This window comes from Globicephala melas, chromosome 4 (genome assembly GCF_963455315.2).
Source record: "Globicephala melas chromosome 4, mGloMel1.2, whole genome shotgun sequence".
Taxonomy (NCBI): Eukaryota; Metazoa; Chordata; class Mammalia; order Artiodactyla; family Delphinidae; genus Globicephala; species Globicephala melas.
The window spans coordinates 1,535,327-1,553,830 of NC_083317.1; the positions used below are offsets into that span (position 1 = coordinate 1,535,327).

Sequence of the window (18,504 nt, forward strand, 5' to 3'; positions counted from 1 at the left end):
CCCTCAAGAGTTGAGGTAGGTGTGGGACAGCAGTGGAACACGACCCAGTAAGTGACGTTGGGGCCCTGAATTAGGTCAAAGATGGCAGACACCTCCCCCGTGACGGACGGCCCACCCCTGATGCCAGCACTGCTGCTACCGGGAAGGTGGTCTTATCAGGCTGGTCCAGGAAGCCACAAGCCAGTGACCCTAGGAAGCTTAGGAGAAGTACCCCTGGCTTCCCTATACAATACCCAAAGCCCCACTGTACTTTGGCTATGGAAACACAATCTTAAAAAGAAAGCAACTGGACTCTCGCAGTATATGTTTTTATCATTCCATGACGCTGTCCGGGGCCGGGATCCAGCAGACCTCCCAGGCGCCGGCCTCCGCCCGCCCGCTCCCTCCCCGCGGCCCGAGCCCCGACTCGGGGGAGGTGACCTCCGGGTCGGAGGTCTTCCGGGAGGGGGTCAGGGCCCCAGCGTGCTGGCTCTGCGAGGCCCGCGGGACCAAGCCAGAAAGCAAGGCCTCCCCTCCACTCGCTGAGCGCTCCTCCACCCCTTTAGGGTCAAGGTCGCGTAGCACCCCTCCCAACCGCGCAAGCGCACTGAGCCTCAGCGGCCCCCCGCGGCCCGCCCCCTTCCCGCCGCGCAGGCGCACTGATCCGCGCGCCGGGAGGCGGGACCGCGAGCGGCGCGGGGCGGGCCCCTGTTCCGCACTGGCCCGTCTGCCGCCCCGCCCACCGCCGGAGCGCGGCTCTTCCGGGCGGAGGCGCCTGGCCGGGGTCCGAGGTGCTGCGCGTCCGGCAGACGAGGACGACGACCGACTGGCGGGGTCGCAGCCGCCATGGCGTCCGGCAGGGTCCGCGGGCCGACTCCGCGCTGGGGACTGGCCCTCGGCGGCGCCGCGCTGTTCCTGCTGCTCCTCCCGGCGGCCGCCGCGCAGGGTGAGGGCAGCCGGCGGGCTCGGGGGCGGGGGGGCCGGGGGTGCGGGGCGGGGTCGCGGCGGAGGGGGAGGGCGGGGGGGCGCAGTGTCGGGGTCAAGGGGTGCGGAGGGCCGGGGGTCGCAGCCGCTCTGGGTCGCTGCTCTGGGCTCGCGCGGTCTGCGGCCGGGAGGCCACCCGAGTGTCGGTCCGCAGCCTGGGGCGGCGGGGCTCGGGGACGGCGGTGGGCCGGCCCTTTGTCCTGGCTCAGCATGCGGGGTGGTCCGGGACCGCGGCGTCGGCCTGGCCGAGCGCAGCGGCGCCACGACCCTCCGAAAGAGCCGTCTCAGGTGTGGACTCGGGGTCGAAAGCAGAGCTGGGGAGCTCGCTTGTCCCACAGCGGGTCGGCGGCCGGAGTCCAGGGGCCGGGCCCTTGTGCGGGCGCGGCTGGTGTGTTGGGGGCCCTGCTCGCTTCGGGGAGGCCTGTATGCCGCCCCTACACCCGCCACCGTGCGGAGTAGGCCCCTCCGAGGAGCTCCAGGGATAGCGGCCGGTGCTTGGGCTGAGCCCGCCCTGTCGCTGGTTCCTGGGCTCTGCAGGCCCGCGCTGCGTGGGCAGGTGGGCGGCCTTGCTAGGCGATCCCCCCTGTCCTCAGTAACTACCTGTGCCAGGTGCCGGGCCCACGGTGGTGACCGGCAAGTGGAGGCGACGAGTTCCTGGGGGGCCTGACCAGGAAACGGCAGATGAGAGTCAGGGGGTGGTGGTGAGGGGAGTGCATGACCTAAGGGCCCAGCAGTTCCAGAAGCGCTGGTGCTGGAGGGTGGCTTCCTGTAGGTGGTCTGCAGGCCGCTGGGGATCTTGGGAGCGTTTGATCTGGCTGCTGTGTGTGGCATCCCCGCGTGGTCGCTAGTGTGGGGAATCGAGCCTTGGGCCGGTGGCCTAACCGACCTGGGTCAGCCTGAGGGGCCGGGGGTTTTCTCAGCGCCAGTTAGCTGCGGCTTCGTTACCTTCTGTTTAGCACAGCAAAGCGCCTTTCCTCTCTGTGACCTCGTGGGGTGTCGGTTCCAGGGCAGGACTACTTGAGTTTTTTCTCATCGCCTTTTAAGCGTACCTGTGTGTACGTTTGTGATACTGTTCGTTAATGCAGAGTCGAGTGACACAGAATAGGGAACTTTCGGCCCAGATGGCTTGTTCAGCACAAGTGTGGTGCGAGTGCTTTTTACCAAACTGGGTGGCTGAGAGCCGAGAGTCCTCAGTCGCCCGAGAACCTCTCCTTGGTGGCCGCCGGGTGTGTATTGTTGAAATGGGTGTGTCAGGAAGTGCCCCAGGTGTGTTTTCCAGCTTTTCACCCTGCCCTAGCCCTGGGCTTAAGGGCAGAGACTCCTGTGGGTTGCGTGGGCATGTCCTGTGACAGTTTGGGAGTGAAACTGGACTCTAATCCTAGTATTTCAGGAGAAAAGTGGCTCTTCTTCTAGCCACACGGAGCCCGGGCTTGCTGTGAGACTTTACCACTTGTCATGCTGTAGGAATGTGACTACGCTATTTAAGAGACTTTGTTTTCCTCGCAAGCATGCTGTGTGTATTAGGAAAAATCACTCTAGAGGAACAGAACCAACAGGATATACGTAGCTATAGAGAAAGAGTTATTATGAGGGACTGGATCACGTGACCGAGAGGCCAAGGAGCCCCATGAGCTGCCGTCTGCTTTCCGGGAGAGCTGGCGTGTAGCGCAGGCCACACCTCAAGGCCAGGCAGTGGGGAGCCCGGGGGATACGGCCCAGTCTACGCCTGAAGGCCCAAGGGCAGGGGGAGGTGGACGTCTCAGCTCTCACACAAAGAGCAGACTCCTCCTTCCTTGCCTTTCTGTTCTGTTCGGGCCCTCAGTTGGTTAGGTGATGCCCACCCACCTTGGAGAGGGCCAGGTGCTTTCACCCGTCCACCAACTCATGCTCGTCTCTTCTGGAAACACCCTCACGGCCACTACCAGAAAGAGTGTTTTGGGAATTCCCTGGCAGTCTAGTGGTTAGGACTCTGCGCTTCCATTGCCGGGGGCTCGGGTTCCATCCCTGGTTGGGGAACTAAGATCATGCATGCTGCACGGCAGGGCCACAGAAAAAAAAAAAAGAAAAAAAAATCTTAAAAAAAGAAGGAAACGAAGAAAGTGTTTTACCAGCTCTCTGGGCATCCCTTAGCCCAGCCAGTCTGACAGATAAAATTAACCATCACAGAGCATCATACCGGTCCAAACCCAGCCACGTCTAACGTCTGTCTTTACTGTGCACTTGGGTGGTGGGGAGACGTTAGGAACCGACAAGGTGTTGAAGATCTTCAGAGGGAAGTTCATTGAATTAAAGAAGTTTCATGGGCTTTGGACCCCGCTTTAATTGGGTGTGGGGTCAGACTCCACCCCAGAGTTTCACCTTTACATCTAGAGGGAAGGCAGCCCCTAAAGGGACCTCAGTCTTGTCCTAAACAGAGGGGTCCGGAGGAGCTGGTGGTGGCCGGGGTAGCTGGGGGCGGGGGCTCCTTACAGGGTCTTGCTGCAGAGAACGGGGGCTTCCAGGCAGGTTGCGGGGCATGGGGTGTGTGCACGGGTCCGAGCCTTTGCCCTCTGCCCTCCTCACTCCCCCTTTTCTGCTGAGGCGCTGCGACAGCCAGGACTTTTTGTCTAGGTGAACTTTCTGCCTCGTTTCTCACGTGAAATTGACCGCGCGGGCACTCTGTGCCCTGTCACCGTGCGGCATGGCCGTAGTGCCCGGTTCTGGGGTTTTTCCACTGCTGAGGGCGCTGCCGGAGGCAGGCAGCCCTCTGGCCTGTTGTGTTCCACGGTAAATATACTGACTCACTTCCTTGTTTCTTTACAACATCCCTCTTTACACACACTAGTGTGTCCTTTTGTGCTTAAGCAGTTTAGGAAGGAACTCAAATGTATCATGGGTTAGTGTGTCCGGAGAACCTTTTTTGTTTTAACTTAGTTTCCCAAGAGCATGAGACTTAAGGTTCTCTAGTCATTGGTAAGGGGAGTCCAAGCTGAAGAGTCCCGGCCACGGGCCTTCCGAAGTCAGGACAGTGACATTCAGCGTTAGACCTCGGAAACTCAGGCCAGATGTTTACGTGTTTTTGGCTTTCAGCACAAAGTTTTCTGTTTCCGGGGTGAGATAAGATGCAGTGAGTGACTGCTGACGCCCAGTCTCTGAAGCAGCTGCAAATGGTTAACGTATTTCCCTGTCTTACTATGAAAAACACCCGGGTGTTTTCAAGGGCGAGGAGGGCACTACCTTGTCTCGGCTCTGAACTGACTTTGGGAGGCTGTTGAACCTTGGCGTTGCCGGGAGCAGGAGAAGGGCGAGGCCGTCTCCTTGGCCCTTCCCCTCCCAGGCCTCTCTGTTGACTCATCTGGCCCGTGACCCAGAGACCCCAGGGTGGACCGGTTTATGGTGTGTATCTTGGAGCCGATGTCGGTTAGGTTAGTTCACGCAAGACCAGTTACCACACAGACTTTTAAATTGGAGAGGCCTGAGAAGAAGTTCCCATGCTGTAGCACCTGCTGCCTGGGGCCTCTCTCAGGGTGCTTCAGGACTCGAGAGTGGGTGTGGTAGGCGCCGTGCGGTCCCCGCCATGCCTCCCTGCCCAGCGCTTTAGAGAAACAGTTGAAGGAGTAAATGGTCCAGTGAACTCCTGAGTCCCTTTCTGCTCTTCCAGCCTTCGCCGTATTTGCTTTGCTGCTCCTTGTCTGTGTCTGCGTGCTTCTGTTTCTTTTGGCCGTGCCTGGCGGCCTGTGGGATCTTCCTTCCCTGACTAGGGATTGAACCCGGGCCACTGCAGTGAAAGCGCTGAGTCTTAACCAGTGGACCACCAGGGAAGTCGCTGCCTGTTACTCTTGTCACCAAACCGTTTGAGAGCAAGTTGTGATGTGGCCATTTACCCTAAATTCACCAGGGTGCGTCTCCTAAGAAGGGCATAGCCGGAACGTGACAGTCAAGTCTGCACAGCGACCATTGGTATGATCCCGGACCCTTGATTTAACACACGACTGTACACACAGATCACCAGTTACCTCAGTAGCGTCCTCGGTCCTCTGACCCCGGCTGGCGTGTTGCTTTCAGGTGTCATGTCTCTCAGCCTCTGTTCCCCTGGAGTAGCTCCTCAGCCTGTCCTTGTGCTCAGAGGCCCTTTGTGGTCCTGCCTGGTTTCCTCTGATTTGATTCGGGTGCATCTGGGGGGGATTCAGCCACTGGGTGACTGTCCTTCCTGCACCCCTCAGAGGCACCTGCTGTCACTCTGTGCCGTTGTCTTGTCACAGGTTGTCTTGGTGATATCTCCGATCACTTTTCAGGTGCCAGACCGGGGCGGGGGGTGCTCTGACACCGTACGTAACGTCTTGTCCCTCCGCGAACGGCGCAGTGGCCTTGGTGTCCCTGTTTACTGGGACGGAGACTCTTGGCTAGCTGTCCTTCCCTGTGTTTATTCTGTGTCCGTGTGAAATCATGGGCGTTCAGGAGGTGAGAGTCCGTTACTGTCATTCACTCTGACGTTAAGTTGTGCCACTTTGGCAAGGAGGACCCCCTCCACGCTGGCTTCTGGGTCCTTGTGCCACTTGCTGGCTTTGCAAGCTGTCCAAGGCCGGTGTTGTCCTTTCTCTGCCCCGGTTGTGGCGTTATTGTTCTGCCCGTTTCCTTTTAGTGGGGACAGTGGCTGGAGACCAAAGACCTGGCAACACGTGTGCCGTCCTCTCTCAGCCCCTTGGTGGACAGAACTGCGAATCTGGCTTGTGAGTGAAGCCGTTCCCTCCTGCCGGCCCACAGGGCCCCGGGGCCCCTCTCGGCAGTCCTCTGAGAATGGAGGTATTTCAGGGGCCGCTTCTGGCTCCAGCTTCCTGGGGCTGAGGGAGTAACGCAGTTGAGGGTCGGCTCGAACGCGAACCCAGCAGCAGGCCACTGGAGGCTCTGCGGAGGGTGCTGCTTCATGGTGACTGCGCACAACGGCGTGTTGTCACAGAAGGGGCTTTCGTTTCAGATAAAAGAGGATTTTGGTTTTTAAGAATGGAGCGTGGAAGGCTGTTGAATAGACGAACTCTCCAGCTATCTCGCAGCAGCAGTTACTGCGTGAGTCCTGCTTCGCAAACGACTTAAAGCTAAAGCTCTTTGCCCTGCATTTTATTAGGAAAACCTTGGAAAGTAGAGGGAAGTTGGGAGACCTGGGCAGTGAGCGGCCCTCCGCCCACCACCAGGTCTGTCGCGTTTTGAAGTTACAGCCGCGCACGCCCCCACCTCCTCCCCGTGCACCTCATCACTAAGAGCTCAGCGTTCGCCTCCTTCTTTTGAGATCAAGTTTACATACGGTGAAGTGCAGGAATCCTACGTGTGCCATCCAGTGAGTTACACCTGTGAGACCCTGACCTCCTGCAAGCCTCAGAACAGGCCTCTCCAGGAGCTTGGGGCCCAGCCAGCCCATCCTTCCCCCCAACCCGGCCCCCGAAGAGGAGTCTCACCCGTCCCCGAGCCCTGCGCTGCGGGCCTTTGCGGGAGGCTCCCCCCAACGCACGTGATTTGTAGAGTCATCATGTGTGACGTAGACTTCTTTTTAGGGCTGAAGAGTGTCCCACTGTAGGACTGGACCAGTTTCCCTGTCCATCCTCCAACGACCTCTGCCCCTTGCCCCTTGGGTACAGCGTGTTAGGAGGAGGTGGTCCCGGGGAGGGTCGGGTCCTCCATCCAGGCAGGAGGAGCAGGCCGCGCAGAGGCCCTGGCCAGGGAGCCACCTGGAAGCTCTCGGGACCAGTGGGGAGGCCGAGGGGCATGCGGGGCGCCTGGACATCTGGGCCATTTTCAGCTCTCAGCTGTTCCTATACATAAAGTTGCCATCAGCCCCCTGTGCATGTCTCCCTGTGCATGTGTCCCTGTGCACGTGTGTTCTGGTCTGTCTTGGGTACGAGACTGAGAGTGGAATTGCCAAGTCTCGGAGGAGCACGTGTTTGTTTTCGAGCCGCTGAGCCCACCCGCCCCATCCTCACCACCATTAGCATCGTCAGTCTTTGTAATGCAGCCGTTCTGGTGGGTGTGAAGTGGGGCCTGACTGCGATTCTCCCGTGCCTTTCCTGGTGGCTGACGGGATGTGCTCAGGCCTCTCCCAAGTGTGTGCGTGTCTTGAGGGGCGGCGTGGGGTGAAGGGCAGCTGCTTGATGGTGGACTGGAATCCTTTGTTCGTACACCACCTCTTCGCTTCTGCTTAGCTTGCGTTCCAGAGCTGCCAGCTGCTCGGGGTTTGAGCCCTTCCCGTAGCACCTGTGCGGTGAAGAGTGCCTGGGGGTGCAGGGGGTGCTCCGCAGGGTTGGGACCGGCGAGGGGGCCACGGCCTGGCTTGAGTCTGGCCTGGCATCGCTGTGGCCTCTGGTTCCAGGGTGTCTGCTGACTGGACAGTCAGTGGTGTGCGACCATGCAGGTGAGACGCAGGCGCTGGCCTTGCTGGGCGGCGCCGTCTTCTCTCCCAGGAGACCCCTGGGGTCAGGACCACACGTGTGCTGCTTGTGTGTCCTCCCAGGGCCCTGCCTGTAGAGGCCCGGTCTGCGTGCCTGAAGGCTTGGCGCGGGAGGGGCCGCCTGTCCGGGCTCTGAGCGTCACTTGCCCGCCCCCCCCCCCCCCCCCCCCCCGCGTGGACGCCGCGGGATCCTAGTGACGTGTGTTCTTTGCCCTGCAGGTTGCTCTCAGAACACAAACAGAACCTGTGAAGAGTGCCTGAGGAACGTCTCTGTAAGTAGCACAGGGTCAGCGTGTGATCCAGAAGCAGACCCGCTGCCTCTGGCTCCGGGGCTGCGTGTGTGTGTTCCGGGTTCTGTGGTCTGGGGTTTGTGGAGGTATTTTTCATGACGGCTCTTAGCAGCCTTTCTCAGGCGTATTAAAGCGTCTGGTGAAAGCTGCACATGCCGCTTGAGTGCTGTTCACGTGCTCCTTCCGCTCCTGAAATGAAGCACGTGAGTTTCACACAGCCCGGAACTTGTGTGAGCCCCTGGGGCCCGCAGGCGTGAGCAGAGGTGCCCGGCAGCAGGGTGGGGGCCAGGGAGGCGGGAGCACGTTTAGCCCCTCGTCTGCGACTGTTGACCTGTGCCCAGGGCTTTCCCACGGGGCTCACTCCACCTTGGAGGCCTCCTGTCTTACAGACGGACCCTGAGACGCGGCAGGTGTGCTCGGAGCCCTCCCGGCCCCCGCCGGGCTCTCGCAGTGCTGAGGGGGCCTCGAGCTGGAGTGCCCGTGCTCGCCCTCCTTGTGTGGGGTTGGGGGGTGCCCAGACCACAGCGGGGTGCACACCCCCTCTGAAGGCCTGACCCCCACTCTGAACCCAGACAGGTGAGGTCAGAAGTGCAGATGAAAGCCAGGGCAGACCCCGCTGCGTGCGAATCCTTAATGCACACGGGCTTCCGGAAGGATCTGCCGGCACCCCTGCGTTGTTCACCACGTGCGTGTACCTCATTAATCTAAAAAATGAGTGACAAACAGCCACGACACCAGCACAAAGAGAACTTATCCTCCCAGTGAGCTCATGGCTTTCGGTGAAACTGTCACGTAAAAATGGAAAATTAGGTGTTTAAAACTTGAGCTGTTTGAAAATGGTGGATTTCCCAGAAATTGTTAAGCCAGGAAAGAACCGCTGAAATGGAAGTTATTCTGAAACGGCCGAAATGAAGAGGGCCTCCCTGCTGTCTGTCATTTTGAACACAAGACACCAAAGTGGACACTGTGTCAGTGGCCCTGGGACCCCAGGTTTCACTAAAACGTTTTTCTGTAACAGATTTTCACCCTAACTTGGGACCAAAACATACCATGACTTTCCATCCTATTAAAACTTCAAAGAAAAAAAACTTAGTAAAATCTTTTACCTTCAAGCTTGAAAACATCCTGAACGTCCTGACCTGGGCGGGTTGTTAGGTTGACCCAAACCTCACATCTGTGCCAGTGCCTGCCCGGCTCTGGGCCCCTCGGCTGGTGTGCTGGCCAGGTCTCTGCCGTGCATTCCAGGGACTCGGGCACACCTGCCAGGTTTTCTCCAGCTCTGCGGTTCTGGACGGATGCCCTTGTGCTCTAGTAGAATCATTTTTAAGACAGCCAGCAATAAGACAGACCGCTTGGTTCAGTCCTAGAGATCAAATTAGCATCTTTACAGGGTGATAACCGTGGGCGGACACCACTCCAGCCATGCCTGGCTCGCTCCCTCCTGCAGGCGGCTGACGCCTGGATGCTCTGGGTGTTAGAAGGGAGGGCAGCATCCGGGCGAGGGGAGCAGGCCACGCAGAGGCCCCGGGCGGGGACCAGCAAGGGGGCCGAGGGGGGACAGCAGTGTGGCCAGTGGGGCTGGCCCTTCAGCATTTACGCGTCTGATGCCCTGTCATTGCCTCTTGCAGTGTCTTTGGTGCAACACTGACAAGGCGTGCTTGGACTACCCGGTGACCAAAATCCTGCCGCCCAGCTCTCTCTGCAAGCTGAACTCTGCGCGCTGGGGCGTGTGCTGGGGTAAGTCGCTGTTCTCATTGGCTTCTTGCAAAACCAGTGCCGTTTTGAAAATTCTGGTTGTGCTCAGTTAATGTAAGCTGCCAGGAGTGGGGAGGTGGGGGAGGCCGGTGAGAGCGGTGGCGTCTGGGAAAGTGGCCGGTCCGGGTCTGGAGGCTGCCCTGAAGGCCACGGCCTTGGCTGTGCTCTGCAGGCATCTCCCCACGTCCCGGGGCCATGCGGGTGGCGTGTCAGCACCTGTCTCAGTGTCGTACCCTAACCCATACCCTAACACATACCCTAACGCTAATCCGTTGTCGTACCCTAACCTGCACCCTAAACCGTACCCATTCCCTAACCCTAACCCTAACCCTTACTGGAAGCCTTACCCTAGCCCGTACCCTAATCCTAACCCGTACACTAACACTAACCCGTACCCTAACACGTACGCTAACCCTAAGCCGTTGTCGTACACTAACCTGTACCTAAACTGTACCCGTTCCCTAACCCTAACCCTAACCCTAAGCCTTACCGTAACCTGTACCCTAACCCTAACCCGTACACTAACGCTAACCCGTACCCTAACACGTATGCTAACCCTAAACCGTTGTCGTACCATAACCTGTACCCTAAACCGTACCCGTTCCCTAACCCTAACCCTAACCCTAACCCTAACCTAACCCTTACCGGAAGCCTTACCCTAGCCCGTACCCTAATCCTAACCCATACACTAACGCTAACCCGTACCCTAACACGTACGCTAACCCTAAACTGTTGTCGTACCATAACCTGTACCCTAAACCGTGCCCGTCCCCTAACCCTAACTCTAACCCTAACCCGAAGCCTTACCCTAACCCGTCCCCTAATCCTAACCCGTACGCTAACACTAACCCATGCCCTCACACGTACGCTAACCCTAAACTGTTGTCGTACCATGACCTATACCCTAAACCGTATCCGTTCCCTAACCCTAACCCTAACCCTGCTCTTTCTCCAAGGGAAGTGATCCCTAGGTGAGACCCAGGTTGTTTCCTAGGTGGCCTTTTAGGTTGGTTTGTGGTGTGTGTTGCCACATGGAGCTCATTTTTATGAGTTGGGCTTATTAATCCTTTCCTTTATGGCTTCTGGTTTGGGGCCATCGGGAGGCCGCCTGGCTACAGGTCATAGGAGCCAGTGCTCTTGCAGAGAATTGTGATGATCTGTTTTATCTGTCTTTTTTCGAATTGATTTCCATCTCAGAATCTGTCAGCCTCCGTCTGAAACGACTCACTTCTGATTTCACCAGCTGAAATCCAGGGAACCCAGAAGTTTGTGTCTGTGGGAGTGTGTGTGTATGGGTGCGTGTACATGTGCAGGCACACCCGTCACGTCCTCCCAGCTGGCCATTCCCTCTATTGCCCTCACTCCAGAAAGGCTCCTTGGGCCACACGGCCGTCTGCTTCCATGTTGGCGGCCGCCTCCTCCGTGGAACCTTCCCTCCCCGTCTGTTCCGCAGAGATGGCTCCCGCACCAGGGAACCAACCATCAGCATCTGGGACCTTAACTGTTAAAATGCTTTTAAACTGAAGCATGACTCTAACACAGTGCACACGTGAGCCCTCGCTCCCTCTCTCCGGGCCCTGGACTCCAGAGGACACACACACGTACACACGTGCAAGTACAGACACATGCGTGCACACATGCGTGTATACTTGTGCATATACAAATGCCCGTGTACTCAGTGAATTTTCACGTGAGTCTGCAGGTTATCGCCACTCAGCAACACACACAGACCACGTCCAGCGCTCGCCTATCCCTCAGGACACCGTGGGCGACCGCTGCGGTGCACTGGTGGACACCGGGCTGTGTGCGGGCTGCCGTGTGCTCCCGCGTGGGCTGGACACAGACACCCACCCGCCCTGGGCGTGCGCTCAGGAGCACGCTGCTGACTGGCACCCCTTTCATGTCTAGCCTTAGTCAGTGGGCCACACGGTTCTCAAGCGTGGCTGCCCCCGTTGATGCCGCTCCAGGCAGCATCGGGGCACACGGGCTCACGGGTGGTGAGCAGGGGCGCTGGGGGCAGACTTGTGGTAACAGGAGGGCGTGGTGCCCACGGCTCCTGAGAGAAGGTGCGTTGGCCTCGTCGGGTTTATTCCTCGGGCCTGCAGGGAGCTGGGGCCTCATCCACGGGAGCCGAGCGGGTGGGGCCTTGCGGTCCACCCCGTCGGGCAGCACCTCACACTAACTCAGCCCTGTGCCACAGGTGCTTTTATTCTTACAAGTAACTGTAGAATCATCTTAACCAGTTCTAGGCAAAATTGGGGTTGTGATTGTAATGACCTTAAATATAGGCGTTCAGGGGACTTCCATGGTGGTTCAGTGGTTAAGACTCTGCACTTCTGCTGCGGGGGACCTGGGTTCAATCCCTGGTCGGGGAACTAAGATCCCACATGCTGCACAGCTCAGCCAAAAAACAAACAAACAAAAACACACACGCGTTCAGTTGGAGAACAGCAAGGTCTTTACCGTCTGAACCCTCGTCTGGGAACAGGGGTCTCTCTCTGTTCAGGTCTAGTACGTCCTAGAGTAGATTTCTCGGAAGTAAGCCCATAGTTTAGCTTCCCATCGTGGTGGAATTCCTGTTCTGTTTTATAACTGGGTTTAGCTGCTAATCAGAAAAGCTCTTGTGGGGGCAGGTGTATTTTAGAGCCAGCGGTCTGACTGGTCTCATGGGTTTTTGTTTTTTCTTGGTTTCTTTTAAATTTTATTTTATTTATTTATTTTGGTGGCACTGGGTCTTAGTTGTGGCAGGCAGGCTCCTTAGTTGCGGCTCACTGGCTCCTTAGTTGTGGCACGTGGGCTCCTTAGTTGTGGCTCGCAGGCTCCAGAGTTATGGCATGCAGACTCTTAGCTGCAGCATGTGGGATCTAGTTCCCTGACCAGGAATCAAAACCACATCCCCTGCATTGGGAGGCGGATTCTCAACCACTGTGCCACCAGGAAAGCCCCTCGTCGGTTTTGAAAGTTGATTGTTCTCGGGGCTTCCCGGGTGGCACAGTGGTTGAGAATCCACTTGCCAACATAGGGGACACGGGTTCAATCCCTGGTCCGGCAAGATCCCACATGCAGCGGAGCAACTAATCCTGTGCACCACAACTACTGAGCCTGTGCACCACAACTACTGAAGCCCGTGCGCCTAGATCCCATGCTCCACAATAAAGAGAAGCCACCACAATGAGAAGCCCGCACACCACAATGAAGAGTAGCCCCTGCTCGCCGCAAGTAGAGAAAGTCCACGTGTAGCGACGAAGACCCAACGCAGCCAAAAATAAATAAATAAAATAAATAAATTTATTTTAAAAAGTAAATAAAAATAAAGTTGATTGTTCTCAAGTTCTCTAGTCAAAAAGTTACGCCACCTGCTTGTGGCGGTCTCCTGTTACTACTGTATCTTGCAATTCTGGCACTTCCAGAACAGGTCAGAGGAGGAAAAACCACATGGTTCAAAGCTCAGAAGGCAGAGCGGGTGCTGTCACACTGGCAGCCTGAGGGGGGCTGGGGGCACCGGGGCACTGGTGTCTCCCTCCCCGACCCGAGGAAGAGCTCTCACCTTCCAGACCCCAGCCCACCCCACCTCCCCCCAACCAAGAGACCAGTGGCACCCGAGCTTACGAGCTCTGAGCTCTGTGCGGCAGGAGGCCGTCCTGTGATGGTCGCACTGCTGTCCAGGGCGGGGCGGGGTGGTGCTAACTGGAAGGTGTCAGCCTGTCCTGTGATAGGCTCTGGCTTGAATGGAGTGGAAAAGTACCGACTGACTGGTTTTAATTTGTAAATCCTCAAGAGAAGTTGGAAAGAATTGCAACTTGTTCTGAGTGCGTTTGGTCTGGACAGGAAATCACAGTCACCGTTCTCCAGCCCCTGGGCGTTGGCCGGGGCCGCAGCTCCAGCTGGTGCCCTGCCCGGCGGGCAGGCGTGTGTCCTGTTGGCAGCAGATGGGAGGCTCTGGTCTTTGACTTAGATAATCACGGAAGCCGGTCGGGCTTAGCGTCTGATTGCGTGAGATTGAGTTTCAAGTGTTGTAGCAGCTGAGTGCACTGCGGAGCTTCTCTTTCTTCCTGGTTTTGTTAACTTTTCTCAGGTTGGAAACAGCCTTTCAGCATCAGGTGATGAGAAAAGCTACCTGTTGCTTCAGGTTGATGGAAATGGTGACTAAGTCACAGAAGCAGGCTGGAGGAAGGCGGGGGCGTCGTCGTCCGTCCGTTGTCCCCCGCCTGCCGAGGAGGAGGCGTGGCCGTGAGCGGGGCCCTGACTGTGCGCCTTTGCATTGGCAGTGAACTTCGAGGCCCTGATCATTGCCCTGTCGGTGCTTGGGGGCGCCCTGCTCCTGGGCGTCGCCTGCTGCTGCTGCTTCTGCTGCTGCGGGAGGAGGCGGAGCCGGCGGCCGGACAAGAGCGAGGAGAGGGCTGCTCGGGAGCGAGAGGAGCGCCGGGTCCGCCAGGAGGAGCGGTGAGGCCCCGCGCCCCGGGGGCCGTTACTCGGTCCTAGCTTTCTCCACGTGGGAAAGTCAGGACCGTGTCGGGCGTCCGAGGGGGCTTCTCGGTGGTGGCGTGGAGGGTGGGAAGCTGCGTGGCAGGGACCTGGCCGGTGGCCACCAGCTGGGACTTTGGGGCAGGGCCGGCGAGGCCTCTGGAGGCCCGTCTGGTTCTGAGCCCACGGGGGCTCAGCAGGAGGAAGGCTTCTGCCTGGGGTCTCCTGTCTGTCCGAGGCATGTGCGCAGGGGGGCTGGGGGCTTGTCAGCCCGCAGCGGCCGGGCCGAGGCTCCTGCGAGCTCCTAACCATCCTCAGAACCAAGCGTAAGGTCTTTGCTGATTGGCTTGTTTTCATACGGAAAAAATGTCTTCAGTCACAGTACGGGGTGTTCGAATTGCTTTCCTTGAAATGAAGGGGTCCGTGCTCAACACCCTGCCTGTCCCGGTGGGAGCGTGGCTGTGGCCACATCAGAGCCGCCACCACCCGGCTCTGGCTCCCAGAGGCCACAATGGAGTGAAAGGCACAGCTGTTGGCATTACACTGTGGGGACTTCCCTGGCGGTCCAGTGGTTAGAGCTCTGCGCTTCCACTGCAGGGGCCCCGGCCACACACACACACACACACACACACACACACACACACACACACACGAAATGTACACTGTAATTTGCTGCTGAAAGGGATTTCTGTGTTTTCTAGGAGAGCAGAGATGAAGTCGAGACATGATGAGATCAGGAAGAAATACGGTGAGAATCGCCTGGCTCTGCATTTCCGTCGGCAGGAGCTGGCCTGGCCGTCTTGGCTGCGCCCAGCGCCCGGCGGGCTCTGCTATAGGGTGTGGGCTGCACTGGGAGCAGTGCCCGTAAGACGAGGCCCGCGAGTGCTCTGCCTCTGCCGGCCTTCCCGGCACCTGCTTGCTGGTGAAGTGCTGTCGCCCTTTGCCGCCTTGTGGACTTGTTTGCCCTGCGGTGGGGTGAGTCCCTTACCTGCGGGGCTTTGCCCGCCTTCTCCCTTGTGCTGGAGTTGCTCCTGGCCCGCCTCCTGACCGAGTCAGCAGTAGCCACACTGAGGCCTTGGACCTCTTGTTTCCCGGGAGCTGTGTCCAGGCTCTGTTCTGGGCTTTTGTTTGGTGAGGTTTTCAGTGGGGGACTATGTTTTCGGTGTTTGACAGCACTGAACCTGCTTCTGTGTTTAGCTGGCTCTGTACTGATTTTCAAACCACCGATATCACTGGTGTTTTCTGCTCCCTGGCACTTGGTTTCCGACGAAATTTGGAAATCATGGAAAGCTTTTTGAAATCTGATTTTAACATTAATGTAAATAAAAGACGAGATGGTTGTGTGCTCGTGTGCGTGTACACACACACACACACACACACACACACAACGTAGCACAGGTCGTGATGGGATCCTGGACCTTTGCTCTGCTCGGCCTGCACGAGGCCTTTTCTGGAACAGTCACGGATTCCCTGTGTTCCTGTCTTGGAGCTGGTCAGTTGCCCTTTAATTGCACTGATAGAATTCTCTTGTGCCCTTTGTGTAAAGCCCTTTGAGTGGCCTGGACTTTGGAAGGAAGCCTCAGCTGTGGGGAACCTTCGAGCTGCTGGTGGGAGGGGGAGGGAGGTGCTTGGCCCTGTGAACACCAAATGTACCGCAGACGAACCCGTCTCTTGACGTTAGAAGGCCTTTGGTTTCTTTATCACAAAGCAGTTTCTGTGTGTTTTCCCTCTAAACTAGAAATAGAGCCGGAGCTGGGCCTTAACAAGACTGCTGGTATTCGGTATTTGGCACAAGATAGCTTTTTACCCAAAACCAGCTGTGCGCTCCGCCCCACCCCCAGGCTGAGCGCTTCCCCCCGCAGGCTGAGCTCTCTCTGTTCCTCTGACAGAAGGGCGTTCTCCCCCCGCCCTTAGCTTTCCCCCACTGTCCCCCACCCCCCAAACCCTGCGGTAAGGAGACTTGTTGCAGTGGCTCCGGAGAGTTGCGTGTGCAGTCCAGGTGTGTAAAGAGGGGGGCGGGTGCGTTTCCACGATGCAGAGAGAAACTCCGAGTCTCTGGGCGCTTAGCTCCTTCGCAGGTAAACTGACGGTCACCTTCTGTGTGTGGCCTTAATTCTGAAAATTAATCAGCATTTATAAGAATATCTAAAGTAAGATGGTTTTGTTTTGTTTTCTTCTGTATAATTTAGTCAACCACTGAGGGAAGAAACGGTGGCTTTAAATTTCTTATTTCCATTTGAGAGAATCAGCAAACAAATCTATTTCTTAGGATCTGTGTTTCTTAGAAATATTGTTTCCAATAAATTCCACTTCAGTTTTCAAGTCACCTGTGGTGTGGCGTTCACAAAAAGGTGAAGGGTAGTGTTTGAACCTGCCTGTTAGCATACCCAGCTTCCTTTTGGCCGCAGTAAATCTTCATATAAGACACCACGTGCTGCTTTCTGACCCTCGTTTCCTCTTGGCTGAGTGCATTTCTAATCAGGCCCGTTTTGTTTTCAGGTTTGTTTAGAGAAGAAAACCCATACGCTAGATTCGAGAACAACTGAGACGCACTTCGCGGCACGGCCAGCGGTCTCCACGCCTTTCCTCGGGCTGTGGGTCAGCAGGGACCCGCTGCCCCATCCGCCTCTGACCCTGGGGAGGGAAGCTGCCCTCCAGGCCCAGGCCTGGGAGCTTCTGTTCCCTCTTCTCTGATTTCTGTATTTAGTCACTTGAGACATTAAGACTGTCAGGGCTTTTCTGTTGTTCATTTGGGGAGGAAACTGCACATCCCTGGCCTCTGCTCCGTCTGCGAGCCAGTGCAGACCATCTCCCTGCATCCGGGCCCGCGCAGCTCCACGCGCAGGAAGTGGGGCGTCTGCAGTCCGTCTTGGGGCCACCCCCCAGCCCCTGTCATTTCCCCAGAAAAGCACAGACGACTTGCCGTTGACATCAGGGTACAGGACGCAGTTGGACGAGGGTTTGCTTTCTGACCTTGACTATACCGAATAGCACTGAGTGGTAGTTAAACTCACCTTATGTCTTTTTTTCTTTTTTTAAGAATTCTTGGATTTTATTCTCCCACCTAAAAGATTCCACCAAAAAGCTTTACTGTCAAAGTTCAGGCCACTTATGGGATGACTTTTTAGTGTGTCTCTTTACTGGAACATCAAGATATTTTTCCAGTAAAAGTTCGAATTATAAAACCTCTCTGAAGGGCAGTAGTCGGTCAGGTGCTGGTGTGTGGCTGGCAGGGGGGCGTGTCTAAGAGGCTCCGCCTGCCGTTCCCGCCCCGCTGACCACAGGCCTCAGGCCCCAGGGGCAGAGTCTCCTGAATCAGACCTGCCTTGCCATCTGCGACGGTCACCTAGGGCTCTTGGGTGACCACAGGTCCGCCCCCGGCGAGCAGGGGCCTGCACTGGCCAGGCTCCGCGGGGCCGCTGATGGAATCTCCGTGCACGACAGACGCTGGTGGCTGTCCTGCTTGGCCGACAACCTGAGCTCCGGCCTCTGCTCCTTTGTCTCGGCCGTGTTCTGGGAACTTCTTTCCATGGCCACACGTGGTGGTTCCTTTTCTTCCAGATCAAGACGCGTGACTGCAGTAAATGGTCTGAGCGCTTCCTGGCAGGGACAGCAGACCGTGGAGTCACCGTGAACAGCCTTTCTTAAATCTGAAAATAGTCCTAGTTGCCAAATTGCTTTGAATGTGAAAACCATTGAGCTTTGGGGAGGCGGGTGAACAAGCACGTGAAGTGAGTGAGTTCACGCGGACCCAGTGATCAAAGGACGTGTCATCAAACGGTTGCACGTGCCTTGTTAGCTACACAGATCTGTTTAACAGTCCTACCTTTAAGTTTCACAAACAACCTTTAACAAACTCTTTAGTCTTATTTCTCTGGTTTCTTGGGCATTTGATAGCAATGAAAGTATTATGAAACATTCCTAAGTATTTTATAACAGTTTGCAAATTTTTACTTTCTACTGTTTGTTCATAAAAGAAACTTTGTGATAGACTTCAGTGAACTTCGTATTAACACGGTAGCTCGTGTGGATGTAAAGTCACTCTCTGGACCTGAGGCTGCCGAGCTGAAAGCGGAGCCGGGTTGTGAGTGCGAGTCTGCGAGGCGTTAGAGCGGGCGCCGTCCTCCCACACGGCGCGGAGCCCGCCCGGGAGCGACACTGTAGTCATGGGCTTCTGAAATGGTACTAAGAGCAGCCAGAAACCGTAACCTCACGGAGACCGTAAGCCTGAGTGCCTTACTCTTTAACCAGTTTCCAATCAGCAGATTAATACACGCTTTTGTTGACAATGCTTTGCGTTCCTTGTGTGTCATTTCTGGGCGGTGTGGACGTGACTGCTTGGGGAGTGAGGACCGCGGGACTGTCTGGGTAAAGATGGGCTTCTGCACCCATCGGTGTGAATGAGCAGCCCCCCTCCTAGCACCCCTGCAGCGCTGGGACCAGGTACAGAGAGCTCCAGGGGAAGCAGCTGTACCTGTGAGCTCGGAGTCCCTGGCTCTCCTGTTTGAAGCAAGCGACCAGCAGCGGACATCTCCCACCCTAAGGCCCAGGGGTGTTTTGAGCCCGAGCCACCCGTCTCCTCGCGGGGCCCTTCTCTGCGCCAAACTGCAGTGTTCT

At 57.1% G+C, this 18,504-nt stretch overlaps 1 protein-coding gene across 1 annotated transcript; it reads left to right on the forward strand.

Moving 5' to 3' along the window:
* Positions 1-730: 730 nt before the first annotated feature.
* On the forward strand, positions 731-18,176 carry PTTG1IP (PTTG1 interacting protein). The gene is made up of 6 exons (XM_030835591.3): positions 731-925; positions 7,598-7,650; positions 9,297-9,405; positions 13,692-13,866; positions 14,589-14,635; positions 16,387-18,176. The coding sequence occupies exons 1-6, from the start codon at positions 826-828 to the stop codon at positions 16,431-16,433; spliced, it is 531 nt and encodes a 176-aa protein (XP_030691451.1). The 5' UTR covers positions 731-825; the 3' UTR covers positions 16,434-18,176.
* Positions 18,177-18,504: the final 328 nt, after the last annotated feature.